Source organism: Salmo trutta, chromosome 31 (assembly GCF_901001165.1).
Source record: "Salmo trutta chromosome 31, fSalTru1.1, whole genome shotgun sequence".
In the NCBI taxonomy this organism is placed as follows: domain Eukaryota; kingdom Metazoa; phylum Chordata; class Actinopteri; order Salmoniformes; family Salmonidae; genus Salmo; species Salmo trutta.
In genome coordinates this window covers 2,195,548-2,212,806 of record NC_042987.1, presented here as the reverse complement: position 1 = coordinate 2,212,806, position 17,259 = coordinate 2,195,548, and the positions used below count along the sequence as shown (strand labels likewise).

General features: G+C 42.0%; 1 protein-coding gene across 4 annotated transcripts in view; it reads left to right on the top strand.

Annotated features, from left to right (window-relative positions):
• LOC115169325 (rho GTPase-activating protein 12) overlaps nucleotides 1-17,259 on the top strand; it is a 148,017-nt gene that overhangs the window by 84,168 nt on the left and 46,590 nt on the right. For all 4 annotated transcript variants that reach the window (XM_029724828.1, XM_029724827.1, XM_029724830.1 and 1 more), the window contains exons 3-4: nucleotides 14,169-14,312; nucleotides 14,581-14,715. In XM_029724828.1, the coding sequence (XP_029580688.1) occupies nucleotides 14,169-14,312; nucleotides 14,581-14,715 (279 nt within the window). The remainder of the gene's footprint in view (nucleotides 1-14,168; nucleotides 14,313-14,580; nucleotides 14,716-17,259) is intronic.

Genomic DNA, 17,259 nt, shown 5'->3' with positions numbered 1-17,259 from the left:
ATACCCCTGGTCATAATGACTCACCTTATAATGCAAAATATCAGGCTACTGTTTTCACTTGCATATAATGATCAGTGTGTGCTAACTTCTAGCATCTATATATCCCTGCGTTATGAATGAATGTATGCATGCATGCATATGTTATATGCTGCTTATTATATGCATGGCTGGTTTTGTGTAGAATCAGGTCTATGATGCTAATGGTAATGCTGCTGAGGTGAACCCTGAGTAGCCTACAGTGTCCAAACAGGAGAGGTTATGTTAGGTGAGATGAGGAGAGGTGGAGTTATAGTAGGTTAGGTAGAGGACGAGAAGAGGTGATGTTACAGTAGGTTAGGTAGAGGACGAGATGAGGTAGTGTTACAGTAGGTTAGGTAGAGGACGAGAAGAGGTGATGTTACAGTAGGTTAGGTAGAGGACGAGAAGAGGTAGTGTTACAGTAGGTTAGGTAGAGGACGAGAAGAGGTAGTGTTACAGTAGGTTAGGTAGAGGACGAGATGATGTAGTGTTACAGTAGGTTAGGTAGAGGACGAGAAGAGGTAGTGTTACAGTAGGTTAGGTAGAGGACGAGAAGAGGTAGTGTTACAGTAGGTTAGGTAGAGGACGAGAAGAGGTGATGTTACAGTAGGTTAGGTAGAGGACGAGATGAGGTAGTGTTAGAGTAGGTTAGGTAGAGGACGAGATGAGGTAGTGTTACAGTAGGTTAGGTAGAGGACGAGAAGAGGTAGTGTTACAGTAGGTTAGGTAGAGGACGAGATGAGGTAGTGTTACAGTAGGTTAGGTAGAGGACGAGATGAGGTAGTGTTACAGTAGGTTAGGTAGAGGACGAGAAGAGGTAGTGTTACAGTAGGTTAGGTAGAGGACGAGATGATGTAGTGTTACAGTAGGTTAGGTAGAGGACGAGAAGAGGTAGTGTTACAGTAGGTTAGGTAGAGGACGAGAAGAGGTAGTGTTACAGTAGGTTAAGTAGAGGATGAGAAGAGGTAGTGTTACAGTAGGTTAGGTAGAGGACGAGAAGAGGTAGTGTTACAGTAGGTTAGGTAGAGGACGAGAAGAGGTGATGTTACAGTAGGTTAGGTAGAGGACGAGATGAGGTAGTGTTAGAGTAGGTTAGGTAGAGGACGAGATGAGGTGGTGTTACAGTAGGTTAGGTAGAGGACGAGAAGAGGTAGTGTTACAGTAGGTTAGGTAGAGGACGAGATGAGGTAGTGTTACAGTAGGTTAGGTAGAGGACGAGATGAGGTAGTGTTACAGTAGGTTAGGTAGAGGACGAGATCAGGTAGTGTTACAGTAGGTTAGGTAGAGGACGAGAAGAGGTAGTGTTACAGTAGGTTAGGTAGAGGACGAGGAGAGGTAGTGTTACAGTAGGTTAGGTAGAGGACGAGATCAGGTAGTGTTACAGTAGGTTAGGTAGAGGATGAGATGAGGTAGTGTTACAGTAGGTTAGGTAGAGGACGAGAAGAGGTAGTGTTACAGTAGGTTAGGTAGAGGACGTGATGAGGTAGTGTTACAGTAGGTTAGGTAGAGGACGAGATGAGGTAATGTTACAGTAGGTTAGGTAGAGGACGTGAAGAGGTAGTGTTACAGTAGGTTAGGTAGAGGACGAGATGAGGTAGTGTTACAGTGGGTCAGTTAGAGGACGAGGAGAGGTAGTGTTACAGTAGGTTAGGAAGAGAAGAGGTAGTGTTACAGTAGGTTAGGTAGAGGACGAGATGAGGTAGTGTTACAGTAGGTTAGGTAGAGGACGAGAAGAGGTAGTGTTACAGTAGGTTAGGTAGAGGACGAGAAGAGGTAGTGTTACAGTAGGTTAAGTAGAGGATGAGAAGAGGTAGTGTTACAGTAGGTTAGGTAGAGGACGAGAAGAGGTAGTGTTACAGTAGGTTAGGTAGAGGACGAGAAGAGGTACTGTTACAGTAGGTTAGGTAGAGGACGAGAAGAGGTAGTGTTACAGTAGGTTAGGTAGAGGACGAGAAGAGGTAGTGTTACAGTAGGTTAGGTAGAGGACGAGAAGAGGTACTGTTACAGTAGGTTAGGTAGAGGACGAGATGAGGTACTGTTACAGTAGGTTAGGTAGAGGACAAAGAGAGCTAAGATGAGGTGGAGTTATGGTAGGCTAGGTAGAGGATGAGATGAGGTAACAGTACCAGTTTAAAGTTTGGACACCTACTCATTCCAATGTATCACTATCTCCTCTCGTCCTCTACCTAACCTACTGTAACACTACCTCATCTTACCTTTCTTCTTCTCATGCTCTACCTAACCTACTGTAACATCACCTCATCTTACAGTACCAGTCAAACGTTTGGACACAACTACTCATTCCAGGGTTTTTCTTTATTTTTACTATTTTCTACATTGTAGATAATAGTGAAGACATTCAAACTATGAAATAACACATGTGGAATCATTTTACATTTTATAAGTAGCCACCCTTTGCCTTGATGACAGCTTTGCACACTCTTGGCATTCTCTCAACCAGCTTTATGAGGTAGTCACCTTGAATGCATTTCAATTAACAGGTGTGCCTTGTTTAATAGTTCATTTGTGGAATTTCTTTCCTTTTTAATGCATTTGAGCCAATCAGTTGTGTTGTGACAAGGTATGGGTGGTATTACAGAAGATAGCCCTATTTGGTAAAATACCAAGTCCATATTATGGCAAGAACAGCTCAAATAAGCAAAGCGAAAAGACACTCCATTACTTTAAGAGATGAAGGTCAGTCAATCCGGAACATTTCTAGAACTTTGAAAGTTTCTTCGAGTGCAGTTGCAAAAACCATCAAGCGCTATGATGAAACTGGCTCTCATGAGGACTGCCACAGGAAAGGAAGACCCAGAGTTACCTCTGCTGCAGAGGATAAGTTCAGTAGAGTTACCAGACTCAGAAATTGCATCCCAAATAAATGCTTCACAGAGTTCAACTAAACAGCATCAACTGTTCAGAGGGGACTGCGTGAATCAGGCCTTCATGGTCGAATTGCTGCAAAGAAACCACTACTAAAGGACACCAATAAGAAGAAGAGACTTGCTTGGGCCAAGAAACACGAGCAATGGACATTAGACTGGTGGAAATCTGTCCTTTGGCCGGATGAGTCCAAATTTGAGATTTTTGCTTCCAACTGCTGTGTCTTTGTCAGACGCAGAGTAGGTGAACGGATGATCTCTGCGTGTGTGGTTCCCACTGTGAAGTATGGAGGAGGTGGTATGGGGGTGCTTTGCTGGTGACACTGTCTGTGATTATTTAGAATTCAAGGCACACTTAACCAGCATGGCTACTACAGCATTCTGCAGCGATATGCCATCCCATCTGGTTTGTGCTTAGTGGGACTATCATTTGTTTTTCAACAGGACATTGACCCAACACATCTCCAGGCTGTGTAAGGGCTATTTGACCAAGAAGGAGAGTGATGGAGTGCTGCATCAGATGAACTGACCTCCACAATCACCCGACCTCAAGCCAATTGAGATGGTTTGGGATGAGTTGGAACGCAGAGTGAAGGAAAAGCAGCCAACAAGTGCTCAGCATATGTGGGAACTCCTTCAAGACGGTTCCAGGTGACGCTGGTTGAGAGAATGCCAAGAGTATGCAAAGCTGTCATCAAGGCAAAGGTTGGCTACTTTGAAGAATCTAAAATCTAAAATATATTTTTATTTGTTTAACACTTCTTTTGGTTAGAACATGATTCCATGTGTGTTCTTTTATAATTTTGATGTCTTCACTATTATTTGACAATGTAGAAAATTGTAAAAAATAAAGAATAATCCTTCAATGAGCAGGTGTGTCCAAACCTTTGACTGGTACTATATATGAAAATATGGAAATGAGGCAGACAATTATGGACTCCAAAATCCATCTGCAATATTAAAGCTGATCTACCCCCTTTTAAAAAAAGGTTATGTAGAGGACGAGGAGAGGTAAGATGAGGTGGTGTTACAGTAGGTTAGGTAGAGGAGAGGTAAGATGTGGGGATGTTACAGTAGGTTAGGTAGAGGACGAGAAGAGGTAAGATGTTACAGTAGGTTAGGTAGAGGACGAGATGAGGTAAGATGATGTTACAGTAGGTTAGGTAGAGGACGAGATGAGGTAAGATGTTACAGTAGGTTAGGTAGAGGACGAGAAGAGGTAAGATGAGGTGATGTTACAGTAGGTTAGGTAGAGGACGAGAAGAGGTAGTGTTACAGTAGGTTAGGTAGAGGACGAGATGAGGTAGTGTTACAGTAGGTTAGGTAGAGGACGAGAAGAGGTAGTGTTACAGTAGGTTAGGTAGAGGACGAGGAGAGGTAGTGTTACAGTAGGTTAGGTAGAGGACGAGATGATGTAGTGTTACAGTAGGTTAGGTAGAGGACGAGAAGAGGTAGTGTTACAGTAGGTTAGGTAGAGGACGAGGAGAGGTAGTGTTACAGTAGGTTAGGTAGAGGAAGAGAAGAGGTAGTGTTACAGTAGGTTAGGTAGAGGACGAGATGATGTAGTGTTACAGTAGGTTAGGTAGAGGACGAGAAGAGGTAGTGTTACAGTAGGTTAGGTAGAGGACGAGATGATGTAGTGTTACAGTAGGTTAGGTAGAGGACGAGTAGAGGTAGTGTTACAGTAGGTTAGGTAGAGGACGAGATGATGTAGTGTTACAGTAGGTTAGGTAGAGGACGAGAAGAGGTAAGATGAGGAGAGGTGGTGTTAGTACAGTACTTGGGTTACTCTTTTTGCCTGTGTCATCAAATCCAGCTCTCTGCGTGAATGAGGAAGAAGTAAAGGGGACAAGATATGTGTGTGTACATATGTGTACTTACCTTGCTTTTGTGTGCATGCTTATGTGTGATTTAGGTAAACCTGTACCACATGTTTGTTTGTTTGTGCACTCTCACTCAGACAGTAGAGCAGGTTGCTGTGCAGCATTGGGGTTGTAGTACTGAAACTCCTGACTTCCACCATTTTTCTAGAGTCCTGCCCTCCTCCCTCGCAGACCAATTAGAATCCTGTACGGAGAGAGACTGCCATCTCATGAATCTGCATATGAACTATTGGGTCCAAGTTACTCCCACTCTAAAATCTATCCTGTGATCAACTTTCTCTGTAGTGTCAACATTGTTTGGATTTATACTCTGGCTCAAAAGTAGATGATATCCTGAAGATAGATGGTCTATTAATGAAATGAAAAGTGGAAGGATATATATATATATATATATATATATATATATATATATATATATATATATATATATATATATATATATATATATATATATATATATATATATATATACTAGGTAAATATGAAGTCTGTCCGCCGAGCTGGCCAGGGCAATCTAATATTAAGCTAATATATTCACTGTCACTGTTGGACCAATCTCCTCCTCCTCCCTCTCCCCTCTCTCTCTTTCTCTCTCTTCCTCCCTCTCTCCCTGAGTATGTGACTGGTTGGGTTAGCTGCAGCCAGAGGGTGAGAGTGGCCCACTCAGTATGCAGCAACAGCCCCACTGGCAGAAAAGCGAGTGAGAGAGCTGGAGAAGGGGGGTCACAGAGGGAAACACAGAGTGGGAGGGAGAGAGGGAGAGAAACAGGCGTAAAGAAACTGAGAGACACAGAGAGAAAGACTGACACAGAGACACACACACAGAGGGAGAGAGAAAGACCCCTGCAGGTCTCCTATCTGGAATTAGCTGCATCAGCTCCCAGCAGCCCCCTGCAGCCCTCAGCCTAGGCTGTAATTAGGAGATTTGGAATGTGCTCATTGTTTATCCTGTCTGCTCCTATATCACAGTGATAGTGAGAGGTGCTGCGTAATTGACTGCACTGCGGACAGTGTTGTGGCGTGCTGCAAGGGTACACTCATTCATTCTTTCAAACGACTTTGTGTGTGTTCGCTCTGGGATTTCAGTAGCTCTATCACTGTACAGCAGAAAAACTGAAGCTACAACTGTGTGGAATTACAGTATAATTGTCTAATCATTTCATTGAACACCCGTTTCCTTTAGTTACGTCTGTTCCGCAAGGGAGCACTATTGAGTCACCCAATGGCTGCATGTCAAATGGCACCATATTCCCAATGAAGTCCACTACTTTTGACCAGAGCTCAGTGGGCCCTGGTCAAAAGTCGTGCGTATTCTAGGGAATAGGGTGCCATTTAGGAAACAGCCATCGTTCAAGAGGTCAACCATTTTATGTCCCCTGCTCCAGTGGCCCCATTGTGTACTTCAGGGTTGAGACTGAGAGCGTATTGATCCAGAGCCCAGTCAGTCTCCATGCTCCCAGATGTCCATCTGTCCACCAGTTGGCGGGCTCCATACAATGCAATACAACTGATGACATGGAGTAAAAACATAAATTAACCTACGTGGCATACCGAGTGTGTCCCAAATGTCATCCTATACCCTATATAGTGCACTACTTTTAACCAGGTCTCTACGGACCAGTCTACAACTACTGTACCCAACTGCAAACTCTGGTACTGTTTGTTCAAATACCATTACCCCTAAGAACACATCCTGGAACAGTCATTTGTGTGTGTTCCATGGGTGGGATTTCAGGGTAATATGAAAGTGTAGACTAGTTGATTTCTCCATTGACGATTTAAAAACATAACTGTCACCTCAGAAGAAGGGCGGAGAAGGCTTAGCTGGGAGTTTCCTAACCACCATTGTTCCCTACAGTGAAATTACACACACACACAAACACTGCAGATGAATGATGATATTCTGTCTGGCTGAGAGAGAGAGAGGAGTGTTCCTGTGGTTTTGTGGCTGATCAAATGAGGATTCTATTTAACTGATACTTAATGGCAGAGTCAGGCAGGACCTCCCCTTAGAGAACACACACACACACACACACACACTGGATGGTTGGACAGAGAGCAGCGTGGCTTCCTGAGTGGTCGATTAGGACCAAAGAGCTATGAGACCCTTTAAACTCGTACCCATATACGGGTTGAAAATGACAGATTTGGGCACTGATAAAAGACTACATATAAAAGACTACACCTAGTGGCTGTACAGTAATGTGCTAGACATGACGTCAGACCTCAGGCTCTGTGCTACACAGTGCTGTATGGGTTTTGTTGACAGCCGTTCAGAACTTGAGCCCCCTTCCCTCCCGTTAACTTGAGCTTCCCTCCCTCCCGTTTGCTGAGTGAGTGAGGAAAATGCAAATGTAAATTTAGACGTTGAGGATTATAATAAATACTCAAATGAAATGTATTGATATAGCCCTTCTTACATCAGCTGATATATCAAAGAGCTGTACAGAAACCCAGCCGAAAACCCCAAACAGCAAGTAATGCAGGTGTAGAAGCACGGTGGCTAGGAAAAACTCCCTAGAAAGGCCAAAACCTAGGAAGAAACCTAGAGAGGAACCTGGCTATGAGGGGTGGCCAGTCCTCTTCTGGTTGTGCCGGGTGGAGATTATAACAGAACATGGCCAAGATGTTCAAATGTTCATAATGGTCAAATAATAATAATCACAGTGAACAGGTCAGGGTTCCATAGCCGCAGGCAGAACAGTTGAAACTGGAGCAGCAGCACGTCCAGGTGGACTGGGGACAACAAGGAGTCATCATGCCAGGTAGTCCTGAAGCATGGTCCTAGGGCTCAGGTCCTCCGAGAGAGAGAAAGAAAGAGAGAATTAGAGAGAGCATACTTAAATTCACACATGACACCGGATAAGACAGCAGAAATACTCCAGATATAACAGACTGACTCTAGCCCCCCGACTCATAAACTACTACAGCATAAATACTGGAGGCTGAGACAGGAGGGGTCAGGAAACACTGTGGCCCCATCTGATAATACTGCCAAACACTCTGAGTCCAAATGTGTACTTCACATTTCCATATAATAAAACTCATGTCATATACAATGTTGATGATCACTATGCTTGATGTACAGTTACAAGATGACATGGTGTCATACCCTGGGTTAGCCTAACACTGTAATATCGTATTTGATTGAATAGCTAGTCATGTTGGCAACAGAACAAGCTTTCAAATGATGCCCACCTGACCCAGATTCTGATTTATAATAGACCATTTTTGGATTGTGTTAACAACAGTAATTGTGTGATAGGGTTGTGTTCCAGCTAGGAGAGTTAAAACACTTTATAGTTGAAGAATCTTCTTGGAGCCATAAAAGTGCATTGAAATGACATTGAAATGTGCACACTATGGAGAGGCGTGTGGCCCCTTGGAGACAGCAGTTAGTCCTCTCACTCAGACTCTTGTAATTGAGACATAACACTGTATTTACTGTAGTTGCAGAGGGCCTTCCTTCTAAATTATTCATGTAACCAACTAAACCAAGTCAACGCCAATGGTTGTAGGTCAGTGTACAAAATACATTTTAGTGTTTCATTTCCTTTCTCGGCTGACTTCTTCCCTCGTTTCCATTCCTTCCGGCCTTTTCCCTTTCGGTTTACTATTATTTACTTTATCATGGCTTTGGTGGTTGCATAATAAATACTGGTCAGCCGAGTGTTTACCTGTAGGCCTATTCCAAACCTGTTGTGGTTTAGAGAGATACGTTTTGAGAGAAGTTCCATTTGGAACAGTTTAATTTGTCATTTCATAAATGCTCTTCTGATAAACACTTTATATAGCCTAGGGGTAGCCTAGTAGGGAACCAACCATTTTCCTGGTCAGGTCACCTTGTCCAGACAAACTCCTGGGGCCTCATTTATCAATCAGGCATGGGCACAAATATGTGCGTAAACCGTGCGGGGGAGCATCTCCACGCAAAGTGTGAGATTTATCAATAAGACCGTTTGCTTGAGAGTGTGTGTTTTGCACATAGCCATGACCGTGCATACACATGTTTCCAAGTGGTGGAATAAGGGAGCTGCTTTTCAAGCATAGCCTAGTGAATGGGGAAAATATACAGTGGTTCTTCCTTTAAAAGTTTAGAGCTTATGCCGTGACCGTTTGTGGTAGATGGTGGCAGATTGTGGTAAATACTGTCATTGCACCACACTATCACAAGGGGGAGTTGGAACGCTGGTCTATCGGCAGTCTGAACTGTGGCACAAATTGACTGTCTTTCGTAAATTAATGGAGGTGTGAATGTTTCAGTCCGAGAGTCTCTCTTCTCTGCCACTAGAGTCCTGCATCAGGCAACAACAACAGAAATTGCTGGCGGTGGTCCTGGAGTTGAGAGAGTACTTGGGTAAATACAATGGCGCAATTACACTTGGGCTTTTGGTTTCTATCCCCCTAAAAACAGACATAAATAATTCTAAATAACAAACTGACTTTATTTACCACAGTGTGAAAGAGTGATAGCCCCTCTATATAAAGTGAGTTTCTGAAACACGGAGTCCTTCTTTGCTGATGTGAAGAAGAAACTGAATGATAAGAGTCCAGCGTGGATTTGTCAGCATAAAGCTGAGTGACTCACTCATTTGTGGCTTTGGATCCAAATAAATAAGTACCAACATTCTTTCTGATAGTCTTTAATAAAGAAATGTTTTGACCAAGTTAATCTGCTGATGTTGTGTTCAAATTTTTTGTGACATTGTGGTTACATTGAAGTATTTAAACAAAATAAATCGAATAAATCCTATTCATAATGAATAATCAGAAGCTTGTAATTTTTCCTTAATTTATTTATTTTTTAAGATTTTATTTTACATTTTTAGACAACACAAAACATACACAAACAACTACATCACACTTGCCCAGACCCACCTGCTCACACCCTCATCTCCAGCGTCCGCATCACTCCGCCACATGGCCTCAAACTGCACCATTTTGTTTCTCTTCGTCGCCCACACACACTTTCAACATTTGAATAATAAGGCATTTAAAAGGCTGACATTGGTTGATTTTAATACTTCCGACAGACACATTTCTAACTCCACCCATAACTTTTTAACATTCCCAGAAGACATGGATTATTATAACCTAATGAAAAATTAACCTGATAATCTAATTTACTGCAGGCCTAAGTGTTTAAACTTCTGAATGAATGATTATATTGAAGATAGACTGAAACATTCACACCTCCATTAATGTACAAATGGAGGGTCTAATAGCTCGGCGTGAAGAATCCCCCAATTTGTGCCACAGTTTAGACTACCGATAGATTTTTTTACATTTAAGTCATTTAGCAGACGCTCTTATCCAGAGCGACTTACAGTAGTGAATGCATACATTTCATACATTTTTTCTGCGTATTGGTCCCCTGTGGGAATTGAACCCACAACCCTGGCGTTGCAAACACCATGCTCTACCAACTGAGCCACACGGGACGCTGTGGTAAGTCAGAGTTTAGTCCTATTGTAAAGTGTAGCCTAATGGCCAAAAAAGGTGCTTAATGGCTATTCGATGCTTAAGTATTCTAAAGTTTTATATTTCTAACTCCAAACCTCATGCAACCGCAAAATGTTGGATAAAGCATATACTTTACAGTATTTGTTCATCAACATCTTTATGCTTTCGTTAATAAAATAATGATAAAGACTTTCAAAATGCAGATGTTTAATTCAACTACTGTACATTTTAGTTGCACTTCCCCCCCAGCTCCACGACCACGGGTACAACCTTGTTGAGATGATCATTGTATTTGTTGCATTGTTGTATCGTCAGTTTCTCAAGCCAAAACCTCTTAATGGCCTTCACCAGTTTGTCTTTGCTTATAGGCTTGGCAGAGTTACGGATGAATGTTTTCAGTTGATGCCAAACATGTTCGATCGGGTTTAAATCAGGAGACTTACATGTTCAGATGAAAAAAAATATTTTTAGATATACTGTAGGCCTACTGTATGCGAGGTGAGTCTCACTAGTGTTGGGTAATGTGCTGTTAAAAGTGTTACTCTGCTGACGCATTGAAGAGGGCGAGGAACGAGATGGTGTCACAATCCATGCCAGGCACACCTGTGAGCTCTGGAACTCCACCTCCATCAGGCAGAGTCAACAAACGTGGCGGGTTCGTCAGGTTGTCGGTTCATCCTGACATTTCCATTCCTTTTCTGACAACAGAACTTGACAAACTGCTCACCAGACACAGCAAGGGCCGTCCAGACCGTTATGCTGTTCTGCTATTCCAAGGATGTGTAACCAAAGAGAGATGCCACGAGTGGACACAGAACACCAACTGGGATGGATCCTGAGGCAAATGTGGCTTACCAGTGAACCTCCGGATGTTCATCATTAATACTGTGTCTCAGAAGTTTCTGTCCATGACTGATGCAACACGAAAAAGCATTAAAGACAGAGTTAATGAGTACTTGAGGTCACTGAGAAAGTCTGGACATGGCCTGCTCTCCCTTATGTAAGGAATTAGGCACTTTACTATGATGGCTACAGTAAACATCTCACTGTCCTGTTGGTTTTTGTCAGACTGCACATTAGCCTAATAAGCATATACATTTTAAAACAGTTTTTAGTTTTTTCTCTCGAATTCAGTAATATATTTGTATGACTGTAGATACTGTGTGTTTTTAGAATACACTTCTCGGTTTACAGTAGTGATGGACAGCTGGAGGTATTTAGAAGAAAAAAAGTTTTTCACAAGTGTAGCAGGTTGTGAACAACGTTTCCACTCCAAGTAATGTGAATGGTAAATGACTGTAATTAATACATTCATTCAACACATTGGAATACAAAAGAAGCCATCCACCCATGATGGGCTATTAGCAGGACAATAGAGTCTTGCCAAGAAGGACATCAAGGAGGAGGGTAGGAAGAGCATTGTAATTAAAGACACCACACAGTAGCCTAATAAACATATGCATTTTGAAATAGTAAAAAAAAAAAATTGTATTCAATAATATATTCCTATCACGGTAGATGCTGTGTTTTTGGTTGATGACAAAGCCATAAAGCCTCTGCTACTAAACACAGTTAAAAAAAAACATATTTTGAATTAATTCCTGAATTACAGTGAGGGAAAAAAGTATTTGATCCCCTGCTGATTTTGTACATTTGCCCACTGACAAAGAAATGATCAGTCTATAATTTTAACGGTAGGATTATTTGAACAGAGAGAGGCAGAATAACAACAAAAAAATCCAGAAAAACGCATGTCAAAAATGTTATAAAATTATTTGCATTTAATGAGGGAAATAAGTATTTGATCCCTCTGCAAAACATGACTTAGTACTTGGTGGCAAAACCCTTGTTGGCAATCACAGAGGTCAGATGTTTCTTGTAGTTGGCCACCAGGTTTGCACACATCTCAGGAGGGATTTTGTCCCACCCCTCTTTGCAGATCTTCTCCAAGTCATTAAGGTTTCGAGGCTGACGTTTGGCAACTCGAACCTTCAGCTCCCTCCACAGATTTTCTATGGGATTAAGGTCTGGAGACTGGCTAGGCCACTCCAGGACCTTAACCTGTCTGGGCGAGGTGGGACGCCACCCTAATCAACAGCCAGTGAAATCGCGTGGCGCGAAATACAAATACCTCAAAAATGCTATAACTTCAATTTCTCAAACATATGACTATTTTACACCATTTTAAAGACAAGACTCTCGTTAATCTAACCACATTGTCCGATTTCAAAAAGGCTTTACAGCGAAAGCAAAACATTAGATTATGTCAGGAGAGTACCCTGCCAAAAATAATCACACAGCCATTTTCAAAGCAAGCATATATGTCACAAAAATCAAAACCACAGCTAAATGCAGCACTAACCTTTGATGATCTTCATCAGATGACACTCCTAGGACATTATGTTATACAATACATTAATGTTTTGTTCAATCAAGTTCATATTTATATCAAAAACCAGCTTTTTACATTAACATGTGATGTTCAGAACTAGCATACCCACCGCAAACTTCCGGTGAATTTACTAAATTACTCATGATTAACTTTCACAAAATACATAACAATTATTTTAAGAATTATAGATACAGAACTCCTTTATTCAATCGCGGTGTCAGATTTTAAAATAGCTTTTCGGCGAAAGCACATTTTGCAATATTCTGAGTACATAGCCCGGCCATCATGGCTAGCTATTTTGACACCCACCAAGTTTGGCCCTCACCAAACTCAGATTTACTATGAGAAAAATTTGATTACCTTTGCTGTTCTTCATCAGAATGCACTCCCAGGACTTCCACTTCAACAACAAATGTTGTTTTGGTTCCAAATAATCCATAGTTATATTCAAATACCTCCGTTTTGTTCATGCGTTCAGGTAACTATCCGAAGGGTGACGCGCGAGCGCATTTCGTGACAAAAAAATTCTAAATATTCCATTACCGTACTTCGAAGCAATTTTTATGCTATTTTTCTCGTAAAATAGCGATAATATTCCAACCGGGCGACGTTGTATTCATTCAAAGGCTGAAAGAAAAAAATTGAGAATTCTCATGAACGTGCTTCTCAGTCTCACTGTTCCCAGGCTGACCACTCACAAACAGAGCTGCTGTACTTCGCCCAGAGACTGCAGACACCCCATTACACTTTCTGGCGCCTTCTGAGAGCCAATGGAAGCCTTAGAAAATATCACGTTACAGCAGAGATGCTGTATTTTCGATAGAGATGCAACTGAAGGACAACAAATTGTCAGACAGGGCACTTCCTGTATGGAATCTTCTCAGGTTTTGGCCTGCCATATGAGTTCTGTTATACTCACAGACACCATTCAAACAGTTTTAGAAACTTTAGAGTGTTTTCTATCCAAATCTACTAATTATATGCATATTCTCATTTCTGGGTAAGAGTATTAACCAGTTTAAATCGGGTACGTTTTTTATCCGGCCGTGAAAATACTGCCCCCTAGTCCCAACAGGTTAAAGCAACATCTCAAGACATCAGTCAGGAAGTGAAAACTTGGTCGCAAATGGGTCTTCCAAATGGACAATGTTTCGCAATGCAAATAGCCAAGGTCAAACACGAGCACTGAGGCTAAGAACAATTGGTGTATATCAATGGTGATCTCCTATTGTTTGATAAATCACTTTTTCTATGCCTACGAACATTCAAAATTCCATTAAGTAGGATTTTAGAATAGTTTCTACGCAATATTGATAAATGAGGCCCCTGACCCTTTCTGTAAAGGACCCGACCTCAACATAACGAAGGTCAGCTGTATGCAAAAGGGGAACTTTCCTTCACTTGCTATCGCCGGACTCTGCTGTTGGTTTGCTGAAGCTCGTTCTTCCACTCCCTCATCTCTCCTCCACTGTCTCTATTAAACAAGCCATTCAACAACACCTCTCTCGCTCTTTCCCTCTGCTCCAGACTGTCTCTCCATCGGTTCAGGGTGGTAGACCGGAGTCTCCTGTCTACTCTAACCTTCAGGAGCTGAAGATCTCTCGGTCAAGCCTACCTCCCAACCCCTCCAGCTCCCCACTGCATGTCCTGGGGGACTGGGAGACACACAAGGTCTGTACTGTCACTGTGTCATGTATTGTAACTTACGTATCATCTAAGAATGCCGCCCAAATGGTACCCTATTCCCTATTTAGTGCACTACTTTTCACCATTGCCCAGCTATATAAGGAATAGGGTGCCGTTTGGGATGCAGCCTATATATGGCCTATGTTTCTTTGTCATTTTACTGTTTTTAACTATGAGCTGAAGACAAATGGCAATTTGTTTATGAAATATTTTAATGAACAATTCAAGATTTTAAATTCAATGAAATTCCAAGGACCAGAACGGCAGACACTACTACTTCAACCGCGCCACCCAGGAGCGGACATGGAAGCCGCCCCGAGCCAAGGACGCTAGCAGTGGTAGCAGCAGCCGGGGGGAGACTCACAGCAAAAGCACTGGGGAGGCAGAGGTATGTAGACACTTGGACATATAGTGTATATTGAAAACACACACACATACTTACTCAAACACACATTCAGGCATAGACACAAGCAAATGCAAACGCATGCATGAACACTAATGGGGTATGTGCTTGTACTCTCATAAGCCCATCCAAACGCATTCGACAGAAAGAATCACTGGTGCATTCTGGCAGTATCAGTTGTCTTTTGGAATGGTTTGCAGAACACTACGCTGCCATCTTGTGGCCAGAAGCACTCAGTGTTCCTTAAACTGTGACTGTCACTGCAGTATTTTAATTTTCATGTCTAACTCTCGACACCCGGTCACAATCTTCAGAGCAGGGCTCAGTGAAATACTGTATGGGATCTCTGGCTCTCTGTGCTTTTCAAACCTGTGTTCAAATACTGTTTGAAATCATGCAAAAAAAATGTATATGTGCTTGATTGAGTTTGCCTGGCTAGAGTCGAAGTTTGATTTGATTTGTCTGTGCGCAGAAATATAATTAGCATAAAAAAATCCCCTATCAAAATCCGTCTGTTTCAGCTAGAGATATTGGCACAGTTACTCCAGCACTTTGGATTTGAAATAATACAATGACTATGAGGTTAAAGTGCAGACTGTCAGCTTTATTTTGAGGGTATTTTCATCCATATCAGGTGAACCGTTTAGAAATTACAGCACGTTTTGTACATAGTCCACCCATTTTAGGTTACCAAGAGTATTGGGACAAGTTTAGCATTTGTTCCCATATTCCTAGCACGCAATGATTACATCAAGCTTGTGACTACAAACTTGTTGGATGCATTTCCTGTTTGTTTTAGTTGTGTTTTTCCTATTCTTTTGTGCCAAATATCAATTGTATATTAAGTCATGTATTGTGTCATTTTGGAGTCACTTTTATTGTAAATAACAATAGAATATGTTTCTTAACACTTCTACATTAATGTAGATGCTACCATGATTACGGATAGTCTTGAATTCATTTAGAATAAAGATGAGTGCGAAACTTACAGATGCACAAATTTCATACCCCTCACCATTACAATAACAATTTTGTGGGTTATGATATTTGTGGGTCTATACTCATCACGATTCATTCAGTGATGATACACAGCCAACGTCTCCATCCCCCCCCCCCCCCCCCAATACTCCCAGAAACAATGTTTGCCACCCCTCCGGTCCTCAATTACGGCAGTGCAATCGTCTCTGATTGATTGACAGATTCAAGGAGATATTATTGTTATGTAACATAATAGATGCAAAGCATAGATATTTACATTCATGCACTTCTAAATGAAGTTTGTAACTTTGCCCCAGAAGCATTTAACTGCAAGGCACTCACGCATCATATGGAGGAATGTGCCTACCTGATTTAGGGGACACAGTGAACAGTTGGGAGTTGGGGCCAAATTCATTGTAAAACGTTTCCTTGGTGTTAAATACAGTCTGTGAACAAACGTAAAATGTATAAACTGATGGTTCCTATTATGGGATGCCAATGTCATATTTTTCCATATTATATTCCAGTTAAAGGGTTGGTAAGATTCAATTAGATCTGTGGACCATACTTTTTTAATGGCTTGCTCTTATATACAGTGCATTCTAAAAGTATTCCGACCCGTTGACCTTTTCCACATTTTGTTAGGTTACAGCCTTATTCTAAAATGGATTCAATCATTTTTTTCCCTCATCAATCTACACACAATACCCCATAATGACAAAGCAAAAACAGGTTTATAGACATGGAAATATCACATTTACATAAGTATTCATACCCTTTACTCAGTACTTTGTCAAAGCACCTTTGGCAGCGATTACAGCCTTGAGTGTTCTTGGGTATGACGCAAAAAGCTTTGGGGAGTTTCTCCCATTCTTCTTTGCAAATCCTCTCAAGCTCTGTCAGGTTGGTTGGGAGTGTTGCTGCACAGCTATTTTCAGGTCTCTCCAGAGATGTTCGATTGGGCCACTCAAGGACATTCAGAGACTTGTCCCGAAGCCACTCCTGCGTTGTCATGGCTGTGTGCTTAGGGTCTGGGTCCTGTTTGGAAGTTGAACCTTTTCCCGCAGTCTGAGGTCCTGAGTGCTCTGGAGCAGGTTTTCATCAAGGATCTCTTTGCACTTTGCTCTGTTCATCTTTCCCTCAATCCTGACTAGTCTCCCAGTCCCTGCACCCGAAAAACATCCCCACAGCATGATGCCAACACCATGCTTCACCCTAGGGATGGTGCCATGTTTCCTCCAGACGTGACGCTTGGCATTCAGGCCAAATCTTGGTTTAATCAGACCAGATAATCTTGTTTCTCATGATCTGAGAGTCCTTTAGGTGTCCTTTGTCAAACTCCATGTGGGCTGTCATGTGCCTTTTACTGAAGAGTGGCTTCCATCTGGCCACTCTACAATAAAGGCCTGCTTTGGTGGAGTGCTTCAGAGATGGTTGTCCTTCTAGAAGGTTCTCCCATCTCCACAGAGGAACTCTGGAGCGCTGTAAGAGTGAACATTGGGTTTTTGGTCACCTCCCTGAGGCGGCCAGCTCTAGGAAAAGTCTTGGTGG